At 45.5% G+C, this 21,712-nt stretch overlaps 1 protein-coding gene across 17 annotated transcripts in view; it reads right to left on the bottom strand.

Annotated features, from left to right (window-relative positions):
- Positions 1 to 3,994: 3,994 nt before the first annotated feature.
- The window catches only part of KPNA1 (karyopherin subunit alpha 1), a 260,914-nt gene continuing 243,196 nt past the window's right edge, over positions 3,995 to 21,712 (bottom strand). For 10 of the 17 annotated variants that reach the window (XM_065585965.1, XM_065585998.1, XM_065585975.1 and 7 more), the window contains 3 exons: positions 21,015 to 21,142; positions 20,201 to 20,379; positions 3,995 to 7,899 (listed from right to left, as the gene is read on the bottom strand). In XM_065585965.1, the coding sequence (XP_065442037.1) occupies positions 7,712 to 7,899; positions 20,201 to 20,379; positions 21,015 to 21,142 (495 nt within the window). In that variant the 3' untranslated portion in view covers positions 3,995 to 7,711. Of the gene's footprint in view, positions 7,900 to 16,021; positions 16,692 to 17,851; positions 18,453 to 20,200; positions 20,380 to 20,511; positions 20,702 to 21,014; positions 21,143 to 21,712 lie in introns of those variants that run through there. The other 7 variants (XR_010598950.1, XR_010598943.1, XR_010598947.1 and 4 more) reach the window with 5 other exon arrangements.

Below are 21,712 nucleotides of genomic sequence, written 5' to 3'. Positions count from 1 at the left end.
ACAATATTATTTTAAAGAAATCAGCAATTTATATCAAAGAAGAACTTCCAAGTGCGCACTCAAGCCAGACAAGACCTCGGCCTAAGTGTTACCTTACTTAAACTCATTCACTATCCATAATTACAAACCATTAAAATAGAACTAATGACGCTTTCAGTCTCACCATTAGCAACCCTTCATTTTTGTTTCAGTAGATGACTGGGTAACAGGGTTCCCACTCACCACTAGCACACCTCCTTGTGTCTTGGAAGGTAGCTCTCACTGCATCAGGTACCCCCTTGGTGCTCGTTGCTTGCTCTGTTCTTCCGGTCCTCTGACTAGGTCACCATTTATCCCACCCTTTCTGGAGTTACAAAGTCAAACAGCACAACTGTCCACATGCTGTCTCCAGACAGTGTTCTGTCCCAGCTAGGTGGTCTATACCACTATACCAGTGGATGGCAGGGAAACCCAGCCCCATCCAACACACCAGGTTCCAGCACAGGGTCCCCACAATCAGCAATCCAGGTCTGCCCAGTCCCAGTCCTGTTGCTGTTTCCCTGGCCTCCTTCCTACTCAGCCTATCATCCTGCTTGTTTTGATTTACTACTACAGCTTACTCTGCTCCCTATAGCTGCTTCACCCCTCCTAGCTTCTTGCAAAACTCCTTATAAAAGAGTAGGATCCCAGGACTTACTCATCCCCTAGACTGCCTCCTTGTTCCTGATAGCCTCACTTCTCTCAGGGAGTGACTGTATCCTCCTTCCACTACAGCTCCCTGTTTCAACCTCCTGGCTTTACAGTGCTGTCCCAGCCTATTTCCAGCTGGGCTTCACTTTCAATTAATGTTGGCCCTCCCTCTTGCAGGTGATACCAGGAAATCTAATTGGCCTCTCAGGCCTTTGTTAACCCTATCGGGGCTGGTGTGGGGTATACACCCCATCACATTATGCTATTCTGTTCTACCCTTTAATCTATTAAGGAGGATTTTGGAGAGCATGCTATGATTGTTTAATGTCAACATTGCTTTTATCTTCTGCAAACATAGGTTTGTCAAAGGCCTTTTTCATTCAAAGTCCAGTTTTATTTGTGAATCATTACAAAAAAACCTGACCTGAGGAAGAGCTCCGTGTAGCTCAAAAGCTTGTCTTATTCACCAACAGAAGCTGGTCCAATAAAAGATATTACCTTACCCACCTTGTCTCTATTACAAAAAAAGTCATTATGAATTTTGCTCTGTTGCGTTTTGAAGGGTGCCTCAATTTTAGGGCTTTAATATTGAGTTGTTTTTAATGTACCCCAACAAGGTGGATTGGATTGGACCTGTGCCAACATCCAAACAGGAAAACAAATATTTATTAGTTGTTATTTGTCTTTTTACAAAATGGGTGGAGTGCTTTGCAGCCCCCAGTGAAACTTTTGTCATCACATTTCTTTTGGTGAATAATGTTTTTACCAGGTAGAGATTGCCCTTGACATAGGCACTGACTCCGTGGCTGCTAAAAAAAAATGGTGTTGCTCAACATCCACCAGCAGCCTCCCAATTAGCTCCCCCCCCCAGTGCCTCCCACCCACTGGCAGCCCTGGCGATCAGCGCCTGCCCATCCCTCGCAGCACCTCCTGTGTGCCGATGATCAATTGTTCAGTGGCATGCAGGAGGCGCTCAGGAGGAGGGGGAAAGAACGAGGGTGGGGGCGCGCTTGGGAAAGAAGCAGGGCAGGAAGAGGTGGGGTATGGGTGGGTTCTTGGGGAAGGGGTGGAGTGGCAGTGGGGCTAGGGTGAAGCACCTCCAGCACATTAGAAAGTTGGCACCTCTGGCCCTTCAGAATAGAATCTGACAGAGGTTCCATATTGCATTAAGTAACACTGCTAATAAAATGACTCAATGGTTATTTACCCAAGAGGACCCAGATGGAGAAAATCAGAAGTTTAACAGAGAATTTAATGAGGCAAACCAGCACCAGCATTGAAAATGTAAAAAGCAACTGAATACCATCATATTGGGTACTGGCTGAGATGATAAAGTAAATAGTAAGTAAAGATACTACCAAGAAAATAGGCCTTGAGCAATAGGTGTAGCCTCCAGGGTAGAAGATGTGACACCCATTTATGTTAATAAAGAAAATTAGAGATTAGATTGCATGTATCATCAGCATACCTTATGTTGAGCCTGGAAATATTTACTTGCTCCAAATAGTTCATAATGTGGGAATATGGCAAGGTCCTACATAGTAAGATGGTTACCCCTGGCATGGGTGCCCATTGTGAAGATATGAATAACACAGAGGATTATTTAGTTCCAAGCACAGAGGCAAATAAATCCAGTGGACTGGATATAGGAGGGTGATCCATGTGTGGGTAATTCAAATGATTCATTATATGGTCTTAGTTTCCAAGCAACAGTTGAAAAGAATGGAATGAGTTTGGCTAAAGCTCTTGAAGGAGAGCGAGTAGTAGGCTCTCTTCTGGTTAAACGGTGGCCAATTAGCACAACCTTTAAGTAGAGGAGTATGAAAAACAAAGTAAAGAGTGTAAGAAGTAACATTTCCTTGCCATATGAAGTGTGTCTGATTACTTCCAAGGGGATTCTTGCTTTACCTTGGGGAAAAGGATTTTGTATTCCTTGGAGCATAAACCAATGAAAGGTAAGCTGCAACTTGCAGATATTTATAAGGGGCAAAAGGTACCAATAAGCTCTGAACTACACACTTTGCTAGGTTTGAAGGATTCAAAGTACTTATGGAGTCTGAGCAGATCAAATTTGGGGCACAAGACTTACAGACCCTAAGACACGATTATTTTTATTATTGGGGTATGGCTGCTGCTATTCTACCTGTAGTTAACACTTATGATTGAGGTTGATTATTGTATTTCGGGTATATTTGGTTAAGGAGAAATTAGCGCAAAGTTCACTTTGACATAGGAGACAACAAATGCTCCAACATTCCCTTCAATCCTAGCATCTTTGGCACCTTCAACCTTGAGATGCCCAAGATTATGTGGAGCATCTCCAGGAGCTGAGATTTATCCAGCATATACACCATGAATATCCAATGTCTATGGCCTATCCTTATCTTTTACCTTCATAGGAGGTCCTGGATCCCCTTCAAGCATCTCAGATCTTTATGGATCTATATAGTCAGACGCTTCTGGTCCACCTAGGGCAAACTACGGCCCACGGGACCATCCTACCTGACCCTTGGGCTCCCAGCCAGGAAGGCTCGCCCCCGTCCCCTCCCCTGCCGTCCCCCCTCCCCCGCAGCCTCAGCACTCTGTGCTGCCAGCCCTCTGGGCAGCATGGCTGCGAGAGCCGCCGGCCTGTCCTGATGCTCTGAGCGGCATGGTAAGGGGATGGGGAGTGGGGGGGTTGGATAAGGGACAGGGGGGCCCGGGGGGCAGGGAGCAGGTGGTGGTTGGATAGGCATGGGACTCCCAGGGGGCCTGTCAGGGGGTGGGGCTGTGGAAGGGGGCAGGGCAGTCAGTGGACAAGGAGCAGGGGGTTTGGATGGGTCGGGGGTTCTGAGGGGGGCAGTCAGGGGGTGGGAAGTGGGAGGGACCGGATAGGGGGCAGGGGCCAGGCTGTTTGGGAGGGCACAGCCTTCCCTACCTGGCCCTCCATACAGTTTTGGAACTCCAATGTGGCCCTCAGGCCAAAGAGTTTGCCCACCCGACCTAGGGCCTCCCTGTTCATTGGAAACCTATAAATTCTAAAGCCAAAAAGAGCAAAATCCCACATGTGGCCTGGATCTTCAGGCCCCCAAGGTTCATAGTTTCAATCTACCCTTATGGGAACATCACCTACAGAGCAATAATTCAATGAGTTGACAAGAAATTATGGGTGTGCTGCAACCTGGGTTTTAGGGTTTTACTTCGTTTCGCTTTTACACAATGCTGCAATAAAAGTGTCTAAAATAGTTTACCCTTAAGCCATGATAAATGAATTCGATTTGATGTTCTATGCACAATCAACATTTAATTGTACCAGCTTAATATATGTAAAACCAAGGTGCTTACCTTCAGCTGAAGATATAAAGTTTATTTTATTGTTTTTCTGAAACACAAGTAGTCATACCAATGTTTTCTCGTATCTGACAAAAATAATGCAAAGCCAATTTTAGTTTACAGACAATTAATGTTAATGTAGAAGATGTTACCATTTTATATTTACATTGTTCTAGTCCTGGTGGGGTTCTAGAATTTCAAACAAAGGCTGGGCCATAGGGCTGTCCTTATGCTCCTCCTCTGAACTGTTGCTGATTTAGTGTTGTTTTTGCAGGCACCTGAGCATCAGCACAGGTAAAGTAAACTCCATGTTTCTCATGGGGGTAATGAAGGAATCCATGTTTCCAGATGTGGTCTTCAAACAAGATAGCCTCTCTCCTAGTGTCATGGCTTCCAGGGCAGTGTTACTCAACAACCAATTGTTAAGAGCTGGAAAGTGGGTTTCTGGCCTAGGTACTTGGTTTGGCTGATGGGAGGCCCCCTCAATACACCAACAAAATCCCTTATCTGAGCCTACAACTCTAAATCAAAACTGATTGAGGGGAGCACAGATCATCTGCAGAATGCTATTTCATATCCATCTGCTCTTTGGTTGGTCCATAGCGAGGCTCAGGGTCACATTTACCTGAAGAAGTGAAATATTCATCCACAACACATGCTCCATAACCCAGTCTGGCTGAAGATGGCAGGTGTCTTCCAGAGCTATGTGCTGTGGAAGAACTAAAGGCTTGAACCATGCTGCCTATATCAGGCATGAATCTAGGAGCCCTGTGCCTATGGCCACATATGCAGCCAGAGTGTACCATCCTTCCAGGACCCAGGCATTTGAGAGGGAAGAGGCTGTGGAAGGGGGCAGGGCATATTGCTAAAGTTGGCATAGGGTCCCCCCAGAAAACTCACTCCAGATGGCACTGATGGACTCTTGTGCTGATCCTGGAACAGATTAAATTGCACAGGTCTTAAAAAGTTGTAAGCTGGAGGGCCTGTGCTCCAGCAAGGAGATAGGATGCTGGCTGAAGCTTGTAGGTAGTTTTGAGTCCCCCTCACCTTCTGTCCCTGCCAACCACCCACCACAACCACTGCTGCCTTTTGCTGCTCCTTCCCTGCTTGGATCAAGCAGGGGCCTAGTTTCCTGCCAGGTTCCACAGCAGCTTTTAGTGGCTGGAGGAGGAAATGCAGCTCCCGCCTGTAGCTCAGTCAAGTGTGTGACAGGCTGAGCTGCAGGGATGAGGACAGAGTTACCAGATGTGTGACATTTGGCAGCCCTGCGTTCTCCCTTCTGTGAAGTGGGGCTAATGCCCAGCTTAAAGCACTGAGACTGTTAGAAGGTGAGCAATAGTGGCAAGGCCAAAGAGTGAGGCAGAGCTGAAATAAGACCATAGGCTGATGAGGGTACTTGGATGAGGATCTCAAACATGAATACCTCCATTTACAGATGGATAAAGAGAGGTGCAAACAGGTAAAGTAACTTCCCCAAGGCTACACATACTACATGATAGAACTGGGAACAGAACCCAAGAGTCCTGACTCTCAGTCCCCTCCTCCATGCACTAGACTATGTTCCCTCCCATTAAAAATGGATCTCTTTCTGCTCTGATTTCACATACCCACTGGCATAAGTAACAGAAACACTAGCCAGGTTCCTTACATAGAAAGGCAAGCCACTCAGTTTAAATGGACTTTGTTTTAATTCACTTATTTAGAGGCAACTGTCATTATTTCCTTAGGGTGGCGGGGGGAAGGGCAAGGATATACAACAATGCACCATATTGTTTTCACTAGCCTGGGGGAGAAAACACACACAGTATGTGTGTATGTGCGTGTGTGTATACATACAGAATAATACATCTATATATACACAATATATATATATACACACACACACACACACTTTGCCTAGATTTGTTTACAAAATATGTAGCATTTTCATACCATCCAAAAAAAGTACATGATTTTAAACAAATTCTATAGAAATGACATGTTATTGGTAATTTACATTTAAAATCTAGCACAAAAAATCCAAATGACAAAACAAGATTTTGCTACTAATCAGTGCTTCTAGAAAGAGTTCAGTTCAAGTTACCCTTCAAGAAAGAGAAACAGTTATTTATCATATGATGTAAAGGCAACACAGAGGGGTTTTGTTTTGTTTTTAAATTAATCACCTCATTTAACCTTTAAAATTACAAAGAATTTAAGTCAATTTACAGGTCAAGTGCAGTAAACAAAATGTTCCTTGAGCACAAAGCAGCACTAGAGAAAGTAACAGGGAAGGTGGAGGCTGATTGGATTAGAAAGGGAGGCAACAGGTGGCTTTCTTCAATGCCCACACATCAGTTTCCATCCTAAAGCACAGGTTCTAATGAAGACTATGTTTAAAGAAGGGGTCACACAGAGTTAATGCTTAGGCCTTTCAGCAGTTTGATAAATGCTTTTTTTAAACCTGTATCCTGTGAGTGGTTGAAGCTCTTGCAGGGGCTCGTCATTGAATGAAGCCGTAAGAAGGATCTTGTAGACAGTTCTGCCAATAGGATTTACCACAGACGCATGACACTTGCTGTAGGGGCAACTTTTGAAACATTTACTCTGGGGAAAAGGTGTATTCCAAAGGTCCCAAATGGTTTGAGAGAATGTAGCCCAATGAATCCATTACATTCAGAAATTGAACTGCCACCTTTGCATTAGATGCTTGTGATCCAAGCAGGCTGCAGAGTCAAAAACATGCTGCTAGCAGAGGGGCTGACTATAGCTGTAAATTACAGCAGTCACACACTCAGCAATGCCTTACAAGTGCAGCCTACAGGAACCATTTATTCCATGCTAATTCATCTGAGGCCATGAGAGTAGTGAGGGGAAAATGGAAAAATGGGATGTAGTATCACAGTATATTTGTTAAACAGACCTTGACCAGGAGGTTTCTATTTTATGGGGTGGGCTGGTAGGGGCATTAAACAGGAAGCTCTACTTCATGAGACTGAAAGTAGTCAGGAGAGCTATCACTACAGAGTCCTCCTTGCGCTGACAGTTTAGCACGCTAAGATTTTACATCAAAAGGTAATTTACAGAACAGAAACCAGTTCAAGTTAAGCTGCATAGAAAAATGTAAAGGGTGGATGAGTGGGTAGAGATATATCATCTGTGACTAAGCTAGTGAGGACCAGAATCAGAAGCATGAAGTTAGGAAGGGTTCAACTTTAACAAAGAGGCCACATTGTGTTAGGGATGGGGCAGTATGGTAGTTTCTCCATTTTAGAAGCCAGTTACAAAAGTTGCTTTTAGGGAGGTGATAAGACTGACCTACTCACAAGTCCTTTTTGGGTTGAAAGGAGAGAATGAGAAAAAGTCCAGATCTCCGAAGTGGCCTGTGGAGTCCAGATAGGGAGCTCAGTTTTGTAACGGGACAGGTTCAGTTGTGTTCAATGTGTCTAGTAACTAGAAAGCATGTCCACTGGAGGCAGTAGTTGCAGGGGACAGAGTTTACTCCAATATCTGTGAAGTGTTCCATATGCCAATGCCCAGGCTGGCACATAAAGCAAAATAATTAATCTGACACATTTTATGTCAGGACTGAATGCAGCTCAGAAAGGTATCCAAGGAGGCACCCAAGGAAGAATATGGGAAGGGAACTCAGGTAGATGGGGACAGTAAGGGGTTACGGAATCACTCCAAGGGTGACTCAAGGCTTTACATGAGGACTGTCTGGGTGGAGGAACAGATGGCATGGGGCACCTCAGAGCTGGAAGCCCTCCATGGGAGCCTCACACTGCTGGAAGATGTACTGCTGCTGGCTGAGATCCACTTGTGGGGCAATACTGCTGTCCTCGTCCTCTGACCCAAAGTAGTGCTCAATCAGATCAAAGGCCTTCTGATAGATATCCTGGTTCTCATGGCTCTGCAAGAATTCAATCTTATCCAGGCCTATATGGGAAAGAAGCAAACAAAAAGCACAGGTCAGTCCAGGACAGACAGACATGCTCTCCCCATCCCACCTGCTAGAGCAGGGGTGGGCAAACTTTTTGGCCTGAGGGCCGCATCGGGTTTCATAAATTGTATGGAGGGCAGGTTAGGGGAGAGGGTCGTTGCCCGGCCCCCACCTCCTATCTGCCCCCCCTCCGACCCCCGCTGCCCCATCCAGCCCCTCCTCTCATTCCTGACTGCCCCCCGAGACCCCTGCCCCCATTCACCCCCCTGTTCCCCCATGACCCCTATCTACACCCCCGCCCTCTGACCACCACCCTGGACTCCCCTGCCTTCTATCCAACGCTCCCGCTCCGTGCCCCCTTAACACGCTGCCTGGAGCACCACTGGCTGGCGGTGCTACAGCTGCATCACCGCCACCACGCAGCACAGAGCAGTGGGTCAGGCCGGGGTCTGCAGCTGCGCTGCCCCAGGAGCTCACAGCCACGCCGGCGGCGGAGCAAGCAAGCTGAGGCTGCGGGGGAGACAGTGGGGGAGGGGCCGGGGCTAGCCTCCCAGGCCAGGAGCTCAGGGGCCGGGCAGGATGGTCCTGCAGGCTGTAGTTTGCCCACCTCTGCGATAGAGAGAACAAGCTTCTGCACCTCCAGAAAGAGCTCCATTGCAGAAGCTCTTCTCTCTCCCACCACAACCAAAAAGACCAGGTTCCATTACATAAGTTCTTTGTCTCCCATTGCACAACCAGATCATGAGGTAAAGCTCTGAGGATCTGAATAGCAAAGCCTGGAAACATTTTCATGATTAGACTGTGTCGGGAGTATGCTTGCTGTAGTAGTGTTCACACAGTGCTTCTGTGTGCTGGACCCATTACTCTGCATGTTTAATGCAGCTGAACTACTGCAAACAGTGTTTAAAGTGACCTTGAAAAAAGTGTGTGTGTGGGTCTATCACCTTCTCACCTGCCTGTCCTCCAGCTCCGCAATTAATTCTGTTAACCAACACCCAAATCAATGCTGTCCCCACATCAATTCTGCTCCCTCCATTCCCCCACTCATCAGTTCTGCCCCAAACAGCCCCACCTCTGCTCCTCCTTGGTACTTCACTTCCCTCTCCCAGCCATGGGAGGACTGCAGTGGTGGACCCCTTCTCCCACTTCCCAGACCAGGAGAGGAATAGAGGAGCTGGCCCATCATTCACAGGAGAGGGGGGAAGAAGGGAGCAGAGCTGCTGGGCTCTTTCTGCTTCCTCCTCCTCTCCTGTGAGAATGGTATTAGTTCCAGAGGAAAACTCTGGCTGTTTTCTGCAGTAGGTCTAATTAGCTGCTCTTCCCCAGGAACTGGGCAAGTAGGGAAAGCAGCGAAGCAGAGGGACAGTTCCCCAGGGCAGTATTAAAAATGTGCATTGCACACAGAGTCATGACAAAATCAGGCCTGGTAGTCTGGAAGCCACTACACCATTTTCAGATGCGCTGTCTGCATCTTATCTGTAACATCAAGCGGGCAGAACAGGATACCAAGCATCAAAGTCCTGGACCAGTACTGCATAATTAGTGTTGAATCCCTAATCATACAGGCACAGCTTCGCTGGGCTGGTCACCTTGTGGATGTGATATGTGATTCCCCCCAAGCCATATTTTATGGACAGTTGAAAAAGGGAGCACGTATACTGGAAGGCCAATGTAAAAACAATATAAGGACACACTCAAAGTTCATCTAAAAGTTGCCCAAGTTAATCCAAACAGATGAGAAGCTGCTGCCAGATCAGGATGGTGGCAGAGCCATCGAGAATAGCAGAACAGAAAAAGGCAAAGAGAAGAGTGAGCAAAGAAAGCAGACTGTGGCAAACCTGTGTGGCCACATCTGTCTGATGTGTGGATATATCTGCGGAGCCCTCATTGGTTTACATTCATACAAAAGACACCCTGAAACAAACTGACTCTCATACGTTGACTAGGACAGGAAACTCCACCTGTGTCCAATTCTGGGCACCACACTTTAAGAGAAATGTGGACTAACTGGAGAGCAACAGAACGATAAAAGGTTTAGAAAACTTGGCCTATGGGGAAAGGTTAAAAAACCTGGGCATGTTTAGTTGATAAAAAGTCTGAGTGGGGACCTAATAACAGTCTTCAAATATGTTGAGGGCTGTTAAAAAGAGGATGGGAATCCGCTATTTTCTATGTCCACTGAAGGTAGGAGAAGCAGCAATGGGATTAATCTGCAGCAAGGGAGATTTAGGTTAGATATTAGGAAAAACTTTCTAACTAGAAGGGTAGTTAAGCTCTGGAACAGGCTTCCAAGGGAGGCTGTGGAATCCCCATCACTGGAGGTTTTAAAGTACAGGTTAGATAATAATCTGTCAGGGATGGCCTAGGTTTACTTGGTCCTGTCTCAGTGCAGGGGGCTGGACTTGATTTATCAAGTTCTCTTTCAGCCCTATATTTCTACAATTCTATAAGATGATACCCTCCCCATCTCTGAGTACAGCCTTTCCCTAAGTAGGCCACAATCCAGCTATTGTTTAAGAAATTATTGCTCAACATAACTGAGCTCTCCAGCTATCACTCAGTATTTAATATCCCAGTTTCATTTATCTTAGCATTTTATAGAGTCCATCACCATAGTACCTAAGCACTACTAATAAGAAAGCTGAGAAGCTCAGCAAAGATTGAACTCCAACTTCATCTACATGCTATTAATATCCTGGACCATTACCAGTTAGGCCTAGGCAGAAAAAGATACTGGTGATGGCAGACTGAAGAGGATCAAGGATAAGGGCCAGATATGCAAATTCATATGGCTGGACCTCTTCATAGCAATTAATATAGTTGGCTATGGAATCCTGCTGTTCAGTCTCAGAAATATGGCAGGGATTAGTAGAACTGCCTGTGATGGGTTCAACTGTTTCTCTTTGGCTTCATCCGGACTGTCCTGATGGGCATCAACTCCTTCAACTTCAAATCGCTCACCTGTGGGATTCAGCATTTAATGCTAAGAGGCAGGGAAACAGCATGAACTAAAATGCCAGCAATACACAGATGACACTCAGATTCTTTGAGACTTGCCAGGAACTAAAAGACAGGCACTGCACTGGAAACCAATTAGAACAGTACTAATGTGGAGACAAAACAAACCTGCAGATGCTCTTAACATTGGATTAACACAATTAATGTGGATATACTGAACCATTTGTGATCAATCTGGTTCAATTAGAATGGTCCAAATTCTCTAAACCCAATTCTGACAATCCAGAAACTCAATGGAGGCAACACCAAACTTGTCAGATGGAAGTAGTACTAAGCCCTGGCTGGTAAGGAAATGGATTGCCCAGTAGAGTAAAAGGTCAGGGAACTTTTCTCCCAACACCAAATTTGAGGCACCAAAACTGCCCATTTATGTCACCAGGAAGGCTTCCAGGAATACTAAATATTGGCTAAATACTGGAAAATATGGATCCTTTTCCCCCCACTGACAGCTATTGTGAGCGTGCCCATATTATTTTCCAAGATCCTCAGAAAAGAGAATAGGCTAAAAGAAAAATATCACATACTGGAAGTGACTGTGTTACAGACAGAAAGAGGTCCCTTTTCCAGGAAGCACAACAGTGCTTCATGATTCCTCCAAGCTATCTAGGGTGCTTTGCACCCTGTCCATCAGCGCCCTCAGATCATTAGGATCAAAGCCTACTCCTCACTAGTATCAGACTCAGAGGAGTGGGGTGAGTTCTCCATCCCCTAAGGACAACACCTTTGCCCCTTTGGAGTGTTGGCATTTCCATGTTTTTGAGGATGTTTTAGACATCCTGTTAGGGAGTACAGAGGAATCTAAAGGGGAAGGAGATTCAAGGCAGACACTGTAGAATGCACCAAGTCAGAGCAGACGGCTGGATGGAAGAGGGACCTTGACTTCATGCAATTGATCATAGATTATCAGGGTTGGAAGGGACCTCAGGAGGTCATCTAGTCCAACCCCCTGCTCAAAGCAGGACCAACCCCCAGACAGATTTTTACCCCAGTTCCCTAAATGGCCCCCTCAAGGATTGAACTCACAACCCTGGATTTAGCAGGCCAATGTTCAAACTATCAAGCTATCCCTCCCCCAAAAGGTCATCAAGTCCAGCCCCTGCCTTCACTAAAGACATGGAATGAAGGACCTCATTTAAGTACATAAAAACCTTAAATCTGATAGGGAGGTAAGCGGGCACACAGTAGTAGAATCATATCAGGGTTGGAAGGGACCTCAGGAGGTCATCTAGTCCAACCCCCTGCTCAAAGCAGGATGAATCCCAAACTAAATCATCCCAGCCAGGGCTTTGTCAAGCCTGACCTTAAAAACCTCTAAGGAAGGAGATTCCTTAGAATCTTAGACCCACCTCCCTAGGTAACCCATTCCAGTGCTTCACCACCCTCCTAGTAAAAAAGTTTTTCCTAATATCCAACCTAAACCTCCCCCACTGCAACTTGAGACCATGACTCCTTGTTCTGTCATCTGCTACCCCTGAGAACAGTCTAGATCCATCCTCTTTGGAACCTCCTTTCAGGTAGTTGAAAGCAGCTATCCAATCCCCCCTCATTCTTCTCTTCTGCAGACTAAATAATCCCAGTTCCCTCAACTTCTCCTCATAAGTCATGTGCTCCAGCCTCCTAATCATTTGTGTTGCTCTCCACTGGACTCTTTCCAATTTTTTCACATCCTTGTAGTGTGGCACCCAAAACTGGACACAGTACTCCAAATGAGGCCTCACCAATGCCGAATAGAGGGGAATGATCCCATCCCTCGATCTGCTGGCAATGCCCCAACTTATACAGCCCAAAATGCCATTAGCCTTCTTGGCAACAAGGGCACACTGTCGACTCATATCCAGCTTCTCGTCCACTGTAACCCCTAGGTCCTTTTCTGCAGAACTGTTGCCTAACCATTTGGTCCCTAGTCTGTAACAGTGAATGAGATTCTTCTGTCCTAAGTGCAGGGCTCTGCACTTGTCCTTGTTGAACCTCATCAGATTTCTTTTAGCCCCATCCTTTGTCTAGGTCCCTCTGTATCCTATCCCTACCCTCCAGGATATATACCACTCCTCCCAGTTTAGTGTCATCTGCAAACTTGCTGAGGGTGCAATCCACACCATCCTCCAGATCATTAATGAAGATATTGAATAAAACTGGCCCCAAGACTGACCCTTGTGGCACGCCACTTGATACCGGCTGCCAACTAGACATGGAACCATTGATCACTACCCATTGAACCCAATGATCTGGCCAGCTTTCTATCCACCATATGGTTCATTAAGCCAGCCTATACTACTTTAACTTGTTGGCAAGAATACTGTGGGAGACTGTATCAAAAGCTTTGCTAAAGTTGAGGAATAACACGTCCACTGCTTTCCCCTCATCCACAGAGCCAGTTATCTTAACATAGAAGGCAATTAGGTTAGTTAGGCATGACTTGCTCTTGGGGAATCCATGCTGACTGTTCCTGATCACTTTCCTCTCCTCTAAGTGCTTCAAAATTGATTCCTTGAAGACCTGCTCCATGATTTTTCCAGGGACTGGAAGTTCCTGTAGTTCCCCGGATCCTCCTCCTTCCCTTTTTTTTAACCCCCCTGTCCCTCTGAAGCTGAGGGAATAGGAAGAAAACTAGAATATCTGGCACTGCCTGAACGAAGGCACATGGAAAAGGAGGGTGTATGGAAGGACCCAGAAGCAGAGAGCTGGTATTAAAGGCCAGGTCATTTACAAGCCCTCCCCATCCCTGCCCTCCCACAACTGTAGGAGACAGTCACACTCCAGAATCTCACTCACCATTGCCCAGGGGGTGAGGAATCAGTTGCAGACAAGAGATGTCTGGACCTGAGCTAGAAGGTACCAGGATCCCCCAATAAGGAAGACAGCTGAAGGGTGGCAGAGGCAGAGACTAAGCCACACTGAATCTACGGAGCTGTTACCACTTGATCCTGGTGCTGTAGTATCAGTACCGGCCAGGAACCCCCAATAAGAGCAGCAGATCATAAGCTATGCTAGAAGCAAGGCAGGGAGTTGTTTTCTGCCTGGATTCCACAGACCAGAAGTGGGAGAAGAAGGAGGTTAGAACAAACGAAAGAGGCCCTGTAACTGTAGGATTAAATAAGTGGAGCAGAGATCCTGAACTGTGTCTGCTCTGAAGGAAAAATATTGCTGTTGAGTGCCACCAACAAAACTCATAGGGTATGTCTACACAAGACATGAAGCCCAGATCTGAGAGACCCAGGCTTGTGGGCTCGTGTTTCCAAGCCCGTGCTTGAGCGTTCGCATTCAGGCCTTATAACTGTGCTGGAGCATCCATACTGCACATGACCTGACTCAGAACTTCAGCTTCTGTAAGCATATACTATCGTATCCCCAGGTTCCTGTGCCCTCATCAGCCTAAGACGTTCTGTGGTTTTCTCTATAATGGGTTGTGGAAGAACTTGTCTGCCCATCCTGTGGGAGTTGGCTGGAAGTGTTTTGGGTGGTTTTTGCCCATGAACGCATCCAGACAAACTGTTTTGTGTCTGCACTCTTCCTGCAGCCAGGAGCCATCATGGATTCCACCCAGCTGGAAGAACTTCTCTCTCTCATGCTCTCTGTCCTATTTCGGGACACAAGCGCATCTGAAAGATGCTGTTGGACATTTCAGTGGCAGTTTTTGAACTGTGGGAGGCACCTCTCGTAGGAGGATACTAACATGCTAGCTCCAAACCAGCTGATGCTGCTCATGTCTGCTGTTGCCTTAGCTACAGACTGGCACTTCTTGAGCAGAGCCACCAGCACAGACTGGTGGGGTCACATTGTCATGCAGACCAGGGATGACCAGTAGTTGGTCCAGAACTTTTGCATGAAGAAGTGGACATTTCTGGAGGTTTGTGATCAGCTTGTCCCTGCCCTCCAGCACAAGGACACCCACATACGGACAGCCATGCTAGACCAGAAGCAGGTCACTATAGCCATCTGGAACCTGACTACTCCAGTCTGCTCCAGTTCCATGGCTAACCAGTTTGGAGTTGGGAAATCATCTGTGGGGATTGTTGAGAGTCCATCAGGAGTGTGATTTACCCAAAGGCCGTGAGCATAAGAAACATTCCTGAAATGATTGCTGTTTTCAGAGAATGGGGTTTTCAAACTAATGGGGCCACTGATGGGATTAATGTGCCTATAGTTTGCCCACTGCAAGGAGCACTATTCCACAAAGGATACTACTCTACCATTATGCAGGTTGACCACAGGGGCAGATTCATGGACACTAACATGGGATGCACTAGCAGGGTGCTTGATGCCAGTGTGTTCCAGAGATCGGGACTTTACCTTAATGGAGAAACTAGGGTATTATTCCCACCAAATAACATTGTTATAAATAAATTTACTGTCCCCATTGTTATTCTAGGGAACCTTGCTTACCCTTTGTTGCCATGGCTTATAAAACCATGCCCAAATTTCAGAGGATCTGGCCAAAAAAAAAGGTTTCATTCCACACTCAGTTGCTGTAGGATGGTGATAGAATGTGCATTTGGCAGACTGAAATCCCATTGGTGCTGCCTTCAAAATAATTTGGGCGCCAATGTCATAAATACAGTCTGCGTTATTGTGGCTTGCTGTGCCCTACACTGTTGGAAGACAGGATACTGGGCTAGACGGACCATTGGCCTGACCCAGTATTGCCATTCTTATGCTATAATATTTGTGAGGAGAAGGGGGAACCTTTTTGCCAGGAGCGGACTCAGGACATTTCAGAATATCTGAACTGGTATATACAGCCAGACAGTGCACCTGTCATGACTGGTGCTGGATCCAGATGCACAATGGAAATCAGTGAGGCTTTGTGCACTCACATAATTCATGAGGGGGAATGAAATGCTAGATGAAGTTGGGTGTGTGATATTTTTGTAATCATGTAAGTACTGTGCATTATGAATTCTGTAAGGACGTTTATGAAGTTTATGAAGGTATGTTATGCATTTTATCAAACTGGCAATGGACTGCCATGCACAGTTTATGAATTATCGTAATGACAATTTGTAAATTTTTATTATGAAACTTTGCCATTGGGTATGAGATGACATACATTAAAGTTTGTGCCCCTGGTATCATTGCATATAATAAAATTTGTTCTGGTCATTTTATGTGCAAATCCAACATTTTATTTCACACAGGTATTTAAATGTTGCAACAATCAGTAATGCAGACCAGCTGCCATTATGGTGTGCAGCACAATAGTATAACCTAACTTTGACCCCAAAAAACCCACTCAAAAGGTACATGTTGGCCTTTCTGGAACATTTTGGATGTGCAAGATGCACCTGAACAGGAGAGGATGAGTGCACAGGGTGCATCTGTCTGTTCCATGTGCCAGTGTTTGCCTGTGACATGCTCCAGTCACCTCCTGAATCATCTAACTCTAAAGGATGGGTGCTCTGCAGGGATCGATAGTGGTAAGGGGACTAGGGCTGTGGGTCTGGAGCAGAAGACACTGGTTGGTACTGGAGCCTGCAGTATGGTAGCTATCAGCTGCAGTAAGTACTTGAACAGCTACTTCTGCTGCGCTCTATCTTCTTTCCTCAACCGGCCATCATGCTCGATGAATCTGTCTGCCATTCTTTCCTTGCGCTGTGCAGCCTCTCTCTCTCTCTTTCTGTCTTTCCACCCTGAAAGCATCTTTATCTTTTTGGTAGTCGAGCTGGGTCTCCTGGACCTGGATCAGCTGATTCAGCCCGCTCATCTTAGGCTCTTTCTCTTCCCCTGCTATAGATGGTCTGCAGACCCAGGCTCCTGGTGCCATGTGTTATCCCTGTGGCATTGAAAGGAGAAAGAACATTATTTTCTGAGCATGGTAAAAAAAAATACATTTCACAGTTTATTAAAGGAACTACTACTTTCATTCATGGTCAAAAGATGCATACTTTTAAATCAATGGGCTGTATTCTACTCTATTTACATAAAACACTGTCCACTTCAGAAATCCTTTGGAACAGCAATGAAAACCAGAAGACATGTTAAGACACACATACAAAATCTAATTACTTCTATATCCCCCTTTTTGGGAGGGAGGGTGGAGTCTATGAGGGGAAGTTTGGGGTGGGGGAGGAGGAGAGACAACTTATGAGTGATCTAGTTACAAGCAATGGATTATTCAATCCTGTCAGGCAGGGCAAGCTCTGGAGGTCTCTGATAGCCATCTGTGCTAAGGAACTATTTCAGCATCTAGTGACTGAATACCACATTGCAGAATGGAGAGGGGTCCTCATCACTTATAGAGAGGGACCTAATAAGTATGCCCTGTCCTGGAACATAACAGACTGTCTGGAGTTCCTCTTCCATGAGAAGTCTACTTTGATCACCAGCCAGAAATGGTGAAAATTTGTGATAAAAATCAACAAGACACTGAATTTGCATGAAGATGCAGTACAGCCTCCTTGTTAGCACCTTGTATCCATGCAAATACCTGACATAGGATTCCTAATGAATGGCAGTAAGACTGACATGCTCTGCTGTAGTTTAGACTCACGCGTTAAAGCCCGCAATGGACCAAACACACACCACAGTTTTGTTTGGACTCATAACAGCCCAGTTTTTTGGGAATCAATTCACAGGCATTTGGGAATAGTTTGTTCACAGACGATTGATAAAATGCGCTGTATTGCATGGGAGGGGTATGTGAGGCTGTGAATTGTGGAGCACCAACCCATATACATACACCAATCAGCGAGTAACTAGTAAAAATTTCATAACTGGTTGTGTAATTTTTTCCTCCTTTTGCTGTGTCCATTTTGAATCCAATGTGGCAGTGGGGAGAAGGTGGATGGCGGGCCCTAAGGGGAATGGCATGGGTCCCATCCTGAATGAAATGCACAGAAATCCTGGGTTGTATTAATAATTTAATAGGCTCATAAGCTGGAAATCCTTCCCTATCATATACTAATAAAAACAAATATGGCAGCAGAAACTTACCAAGCTCCGGCGCTTGTTCTGATGCCAGGTCTGCAGGGTACTGCTCCACAGGGCTGTCCCCAAAAAGGTCCTGTGAGTATGGACACACAATGTGCTGTAGCTGCTCCAGCACCATGGCTTCTTCGGTTACGGGTCTCAGCTCCAGTGTGACTTCCTGCTCATTATCTGGCAGCTTGCTCTCCTCAGGTGGTGCCTGTAACATGGGGGTTATAAGGTCGCCATTGTCACTCAGCAATGTCATGCACCACTGGGGCTCAGTGCAGTTCCCGGTACATGGCCAAATTCCTTGTAAAAGAGAGAGGAAGACAGGGGAATTCCCAGAATTGTCATTAGCATTCTTGACTTTCTGGTAGTCTGTCTCAGCCTCTTGATCCACCTTCTGCATTGATCTGCCGTCCAGTCAATCTTCAATGCTGCCAGTTCCTCGTATATTGTTTTATATACGTGGTTATTTCTCATGCTCTTACCGAAGTCAAATGTCTTGCTTGCCTCACATCAGAGGTTAACTAGAATCCGTCTGCATTCCTCTGGCCAGCTAGCCTTGCACTTGATGCAGAACTTCATCTTGCTGCTGGCCACAGCAAATACACATGAGTTCTCACTGTATTTGTATTTGTTGTTTCCGGGTGAGCAGTCCACATGGAAATGAAGGGTTAAACATTGAGCAGCTGTTTTTAAACCAGGAAGTTGCTTCCGGTTCCTGGGAAACGAGTTTGGAATTGAAGGTTGGGAAGTAAAGCCCCAGGTGATTCAGGGATAGTGCTGGCGGACTCTCCAGAGACAAGTCTGGTGACTCAGACTTGAGCTGCATCCACAATGCAAAATGCTTGGGCTCTGAACCACATCACAGTGGGATTCGGGCTCTTACCCTCCCCCACCTCCCCAGCAGTGTCCACTGGACTGAGTCAAAAGGGGTTATTGGATCAAGCCAAACTAATTTCTGCATGGACGGAAGGGGTCTTGGCTTCGAATCCAAGTCTGAGACCTAACTTAGTATGCTGTATAGACGTACCCATAATTGGCACAAACAGAGTAAAAAGTAAATGTGCATATATCGCTGTGACAGAATGTATCCGTGTCCACACCCTACACTATTGTAATAATTTTTGTATAAGATGGGTCTTGTAAGGTACCATCTGAAAACTCATAATTTGCTGGCCAATATTGTCCTGATAAAATGTGTGGCAACAGTGTATATGAAGTTATAAGATTTCCCCGTACAATGTTATTAACACATATTCCAAACTAAGTTTGGCAAACAGGTCTGTCTCGAACAAGAGAATGTGTGTTCTGCTTAATTTGCATTTAACCAGTAAACAGAGTCATCAAGCAGGAAGGGAGTTCAAACAGATGGGAAAACTTGCAGGGAATATCCTTACACATAGACACACAGTCTTCTGAATCTCAGATGAAAATGTTTTCCAAGAGGGGGACTGACACTATAAGCATGAGGAATAAATGCCCCAAGGGACCCCCCCTTCTCTCTTCCTATCCATCAATTCACCACATGAGAAGGGACAAAAGGAAGCAGCCATTAAACAGAAGAAGGGGTCCTGATCTATGAAGTTTGGCCTGTAAGACTGCTGAGAGAGCATGTGGTGAGAAAAACTTTGCTTTGAATTTAACAGTTTGTTAAGTTAGGCACTAGTTTTGTTTTATCTTTATTTTTCTTGTAACCATTTCCAACTTATGCCTCATTACGTGTATTCACTTCAAATCTCTCTCTTTGTAGTTATTCTACTGTTTTATCTAATCCAATATGTTTAAATTGAAGTGTCTGATGAACTATTTGGCATAATAAACTGGCATATCATCTTAAAGAAGTAACAGATTTAACATATTTGTATTGTCTAGGAGTGGGCTGAGCAGTACAGGAAATATATTTCTGGGGGGGAAATCTAAGATTGGGAGTGAGTTGGGGTCACCCTGTACTATACCCAAGACTGGTAAGAGCCAAGGTGGGGCTGGCTGGCTGCAGCTCACACACAGACACAGCTGGGAGTGACTTACATGCTGAATGCTGTTTGTGATCAGTCCAGTCTGGAAGCTATAGCAGCAAAGCAGTGTAAAGGGTACCCAAGGTAAGAGGGCAGGAGTGAAACTACTCATTATTATAGATTGCACCATGGCAATGTCACAACTTCCTCCAAACTGTATGTGGGCAGAGCTAAACCAGGAGATGGAGCACACTGATGGATGGACACTCGTCTAGGAAAAGTTCTTTTTCAGGGGGTTATGCCGAGTGATGATGATGAAGTACTCAAAAGCACAGCTCCTGGGCTGCTGAATACCCAAAGGGCTCCTGATTACTGCCATAACACCTATCCTCTACAGAGATTATGCTCTTACCATATGCTTCTTCAATAAGAGCACAGTAGGGATTAATGCCAGTGCCACTACGCTTGGCTTCCTGCTCTCCAAGCCTCAGGATGTTCTCCAGCCCATTCAGTGCCACCTGCACAATCTTTGAGTCCATTACTGTAAGGAGGTCACAGAGCGGTTTGATACATCCCAGTTCTACTAAGTATCTGAAAAACACCATACACAAACATGGTCAATCATTTGGATTAAGGTAACCTGTGTAATTTATGAGGCCATACTGTCCAGTGTTTAGTGTAGAGGACTGAGAACCAAAATAACTAGGTAAGATACTAACTCACTTGGGTAAAGTATCATCTATGTGGGTCTCCACCAACTCAGCTTTAAAAACGTAGAAATCGAGACTGCATTTGAGCAGGCTGGCTCGGGGGTTGGAAATGGGCCTTTGAACCATTCTTCTCCAGTTATGAGTCTGGTGCAGGTTTATTGGAAGTTGTTACATTCAGATTGTGATGGCCTCTGTGAAATGAGCTGGAAGGTGAAGGTGAAAGGAGAGATATTTCTGTTACAAGCACCAGCTTCACAATTGGTTCTCTTGTGGGCACTCTCAGCCAAGGCCAAGGATTGAATGGACAATTTCATAACTGAATTCACCTCTAGAAGTGGTCTCTGACCACTCCAGAGGGGTGAGATACATTGGAAAGAGACAGCATAGGGAAATTGGGCACTTCAACTCTCCGTTCTCAAGAAAGAGGCTTTCCAGATCCAGGGTTCTTAGTATGGTACCTTTCACATAAACATTAAATCCATTTAAACATTCAGAGCAATTTTCACTGCTACTTACTTGATCTGTTCAGCAGAGCCTCCAGATGTTGCATTTGTTATTGCCCAAGCAGCTTCTTTCCTTGTCCGAAATTCAGCTGTTTGCAAAATATTTATGAGGGCTGGGAAAATGTGGGCATCTATGACGGTCTGCAAAAGGAAATGACACACAAGTTAACTGTGTCAACTACAAATAGAAATACAACAAAAATCATCCACTGGGACGGAGGAAGGATTAAATTTAACCACGTAGAAATAGAAAAAGAACTTAAGGGTTACTAGGGCACCTCATTTTTTGCATGGAATTTTCTAGGAATCCAACACAGCATGACCAATCATTGAGGCAGGAGCCCTTGCTTCATTCCATACACATATTCAGAGACTATTTCCAACTAACCCTATGAACTAAACCTGGAATTCTACTCAACCGTCTTTTATTTTTTTTTTTAAACAAGCACATCCAAATCCAGTGCTGAGGGATGGAAAAACTCAGCCTTAGCTCTGACTTTTCTGTCAGAGTCTTCCCAGTGGGGATGTTCCCAATCTCTACAACAGCTGGAGGCAGACCAGATCTTTGGCTCTGAGCATGGGCTTAGGAGTGTCCCTCAGGAAGAACTCTCTAGAATGATAGCTTTCAACGAAGGGAAATACTAACCACATACATGTTATAAAGTCCTATTCAAGTGAAACCATTTGCAGTATGGTCTTGACAACAAATTT

This window comes from Chrysemys picta, chromosome 1 (genome assembly GCF_011386835.1).
Source record: "Chrysemys picta bellii isolate R12L10 chromosome 1, ASM1138683v2, whole genome shotgun sequence".
NCBI classification, from domain to species: domain Eukaryota; kingdom Metazoa; phylum Chordata; order Testudines; family Emydidae; genus Chrysemys; species Chrysemys picta.
This window is presented reverse-complemented; position numbering and strand designations above follow the sequence as displayed.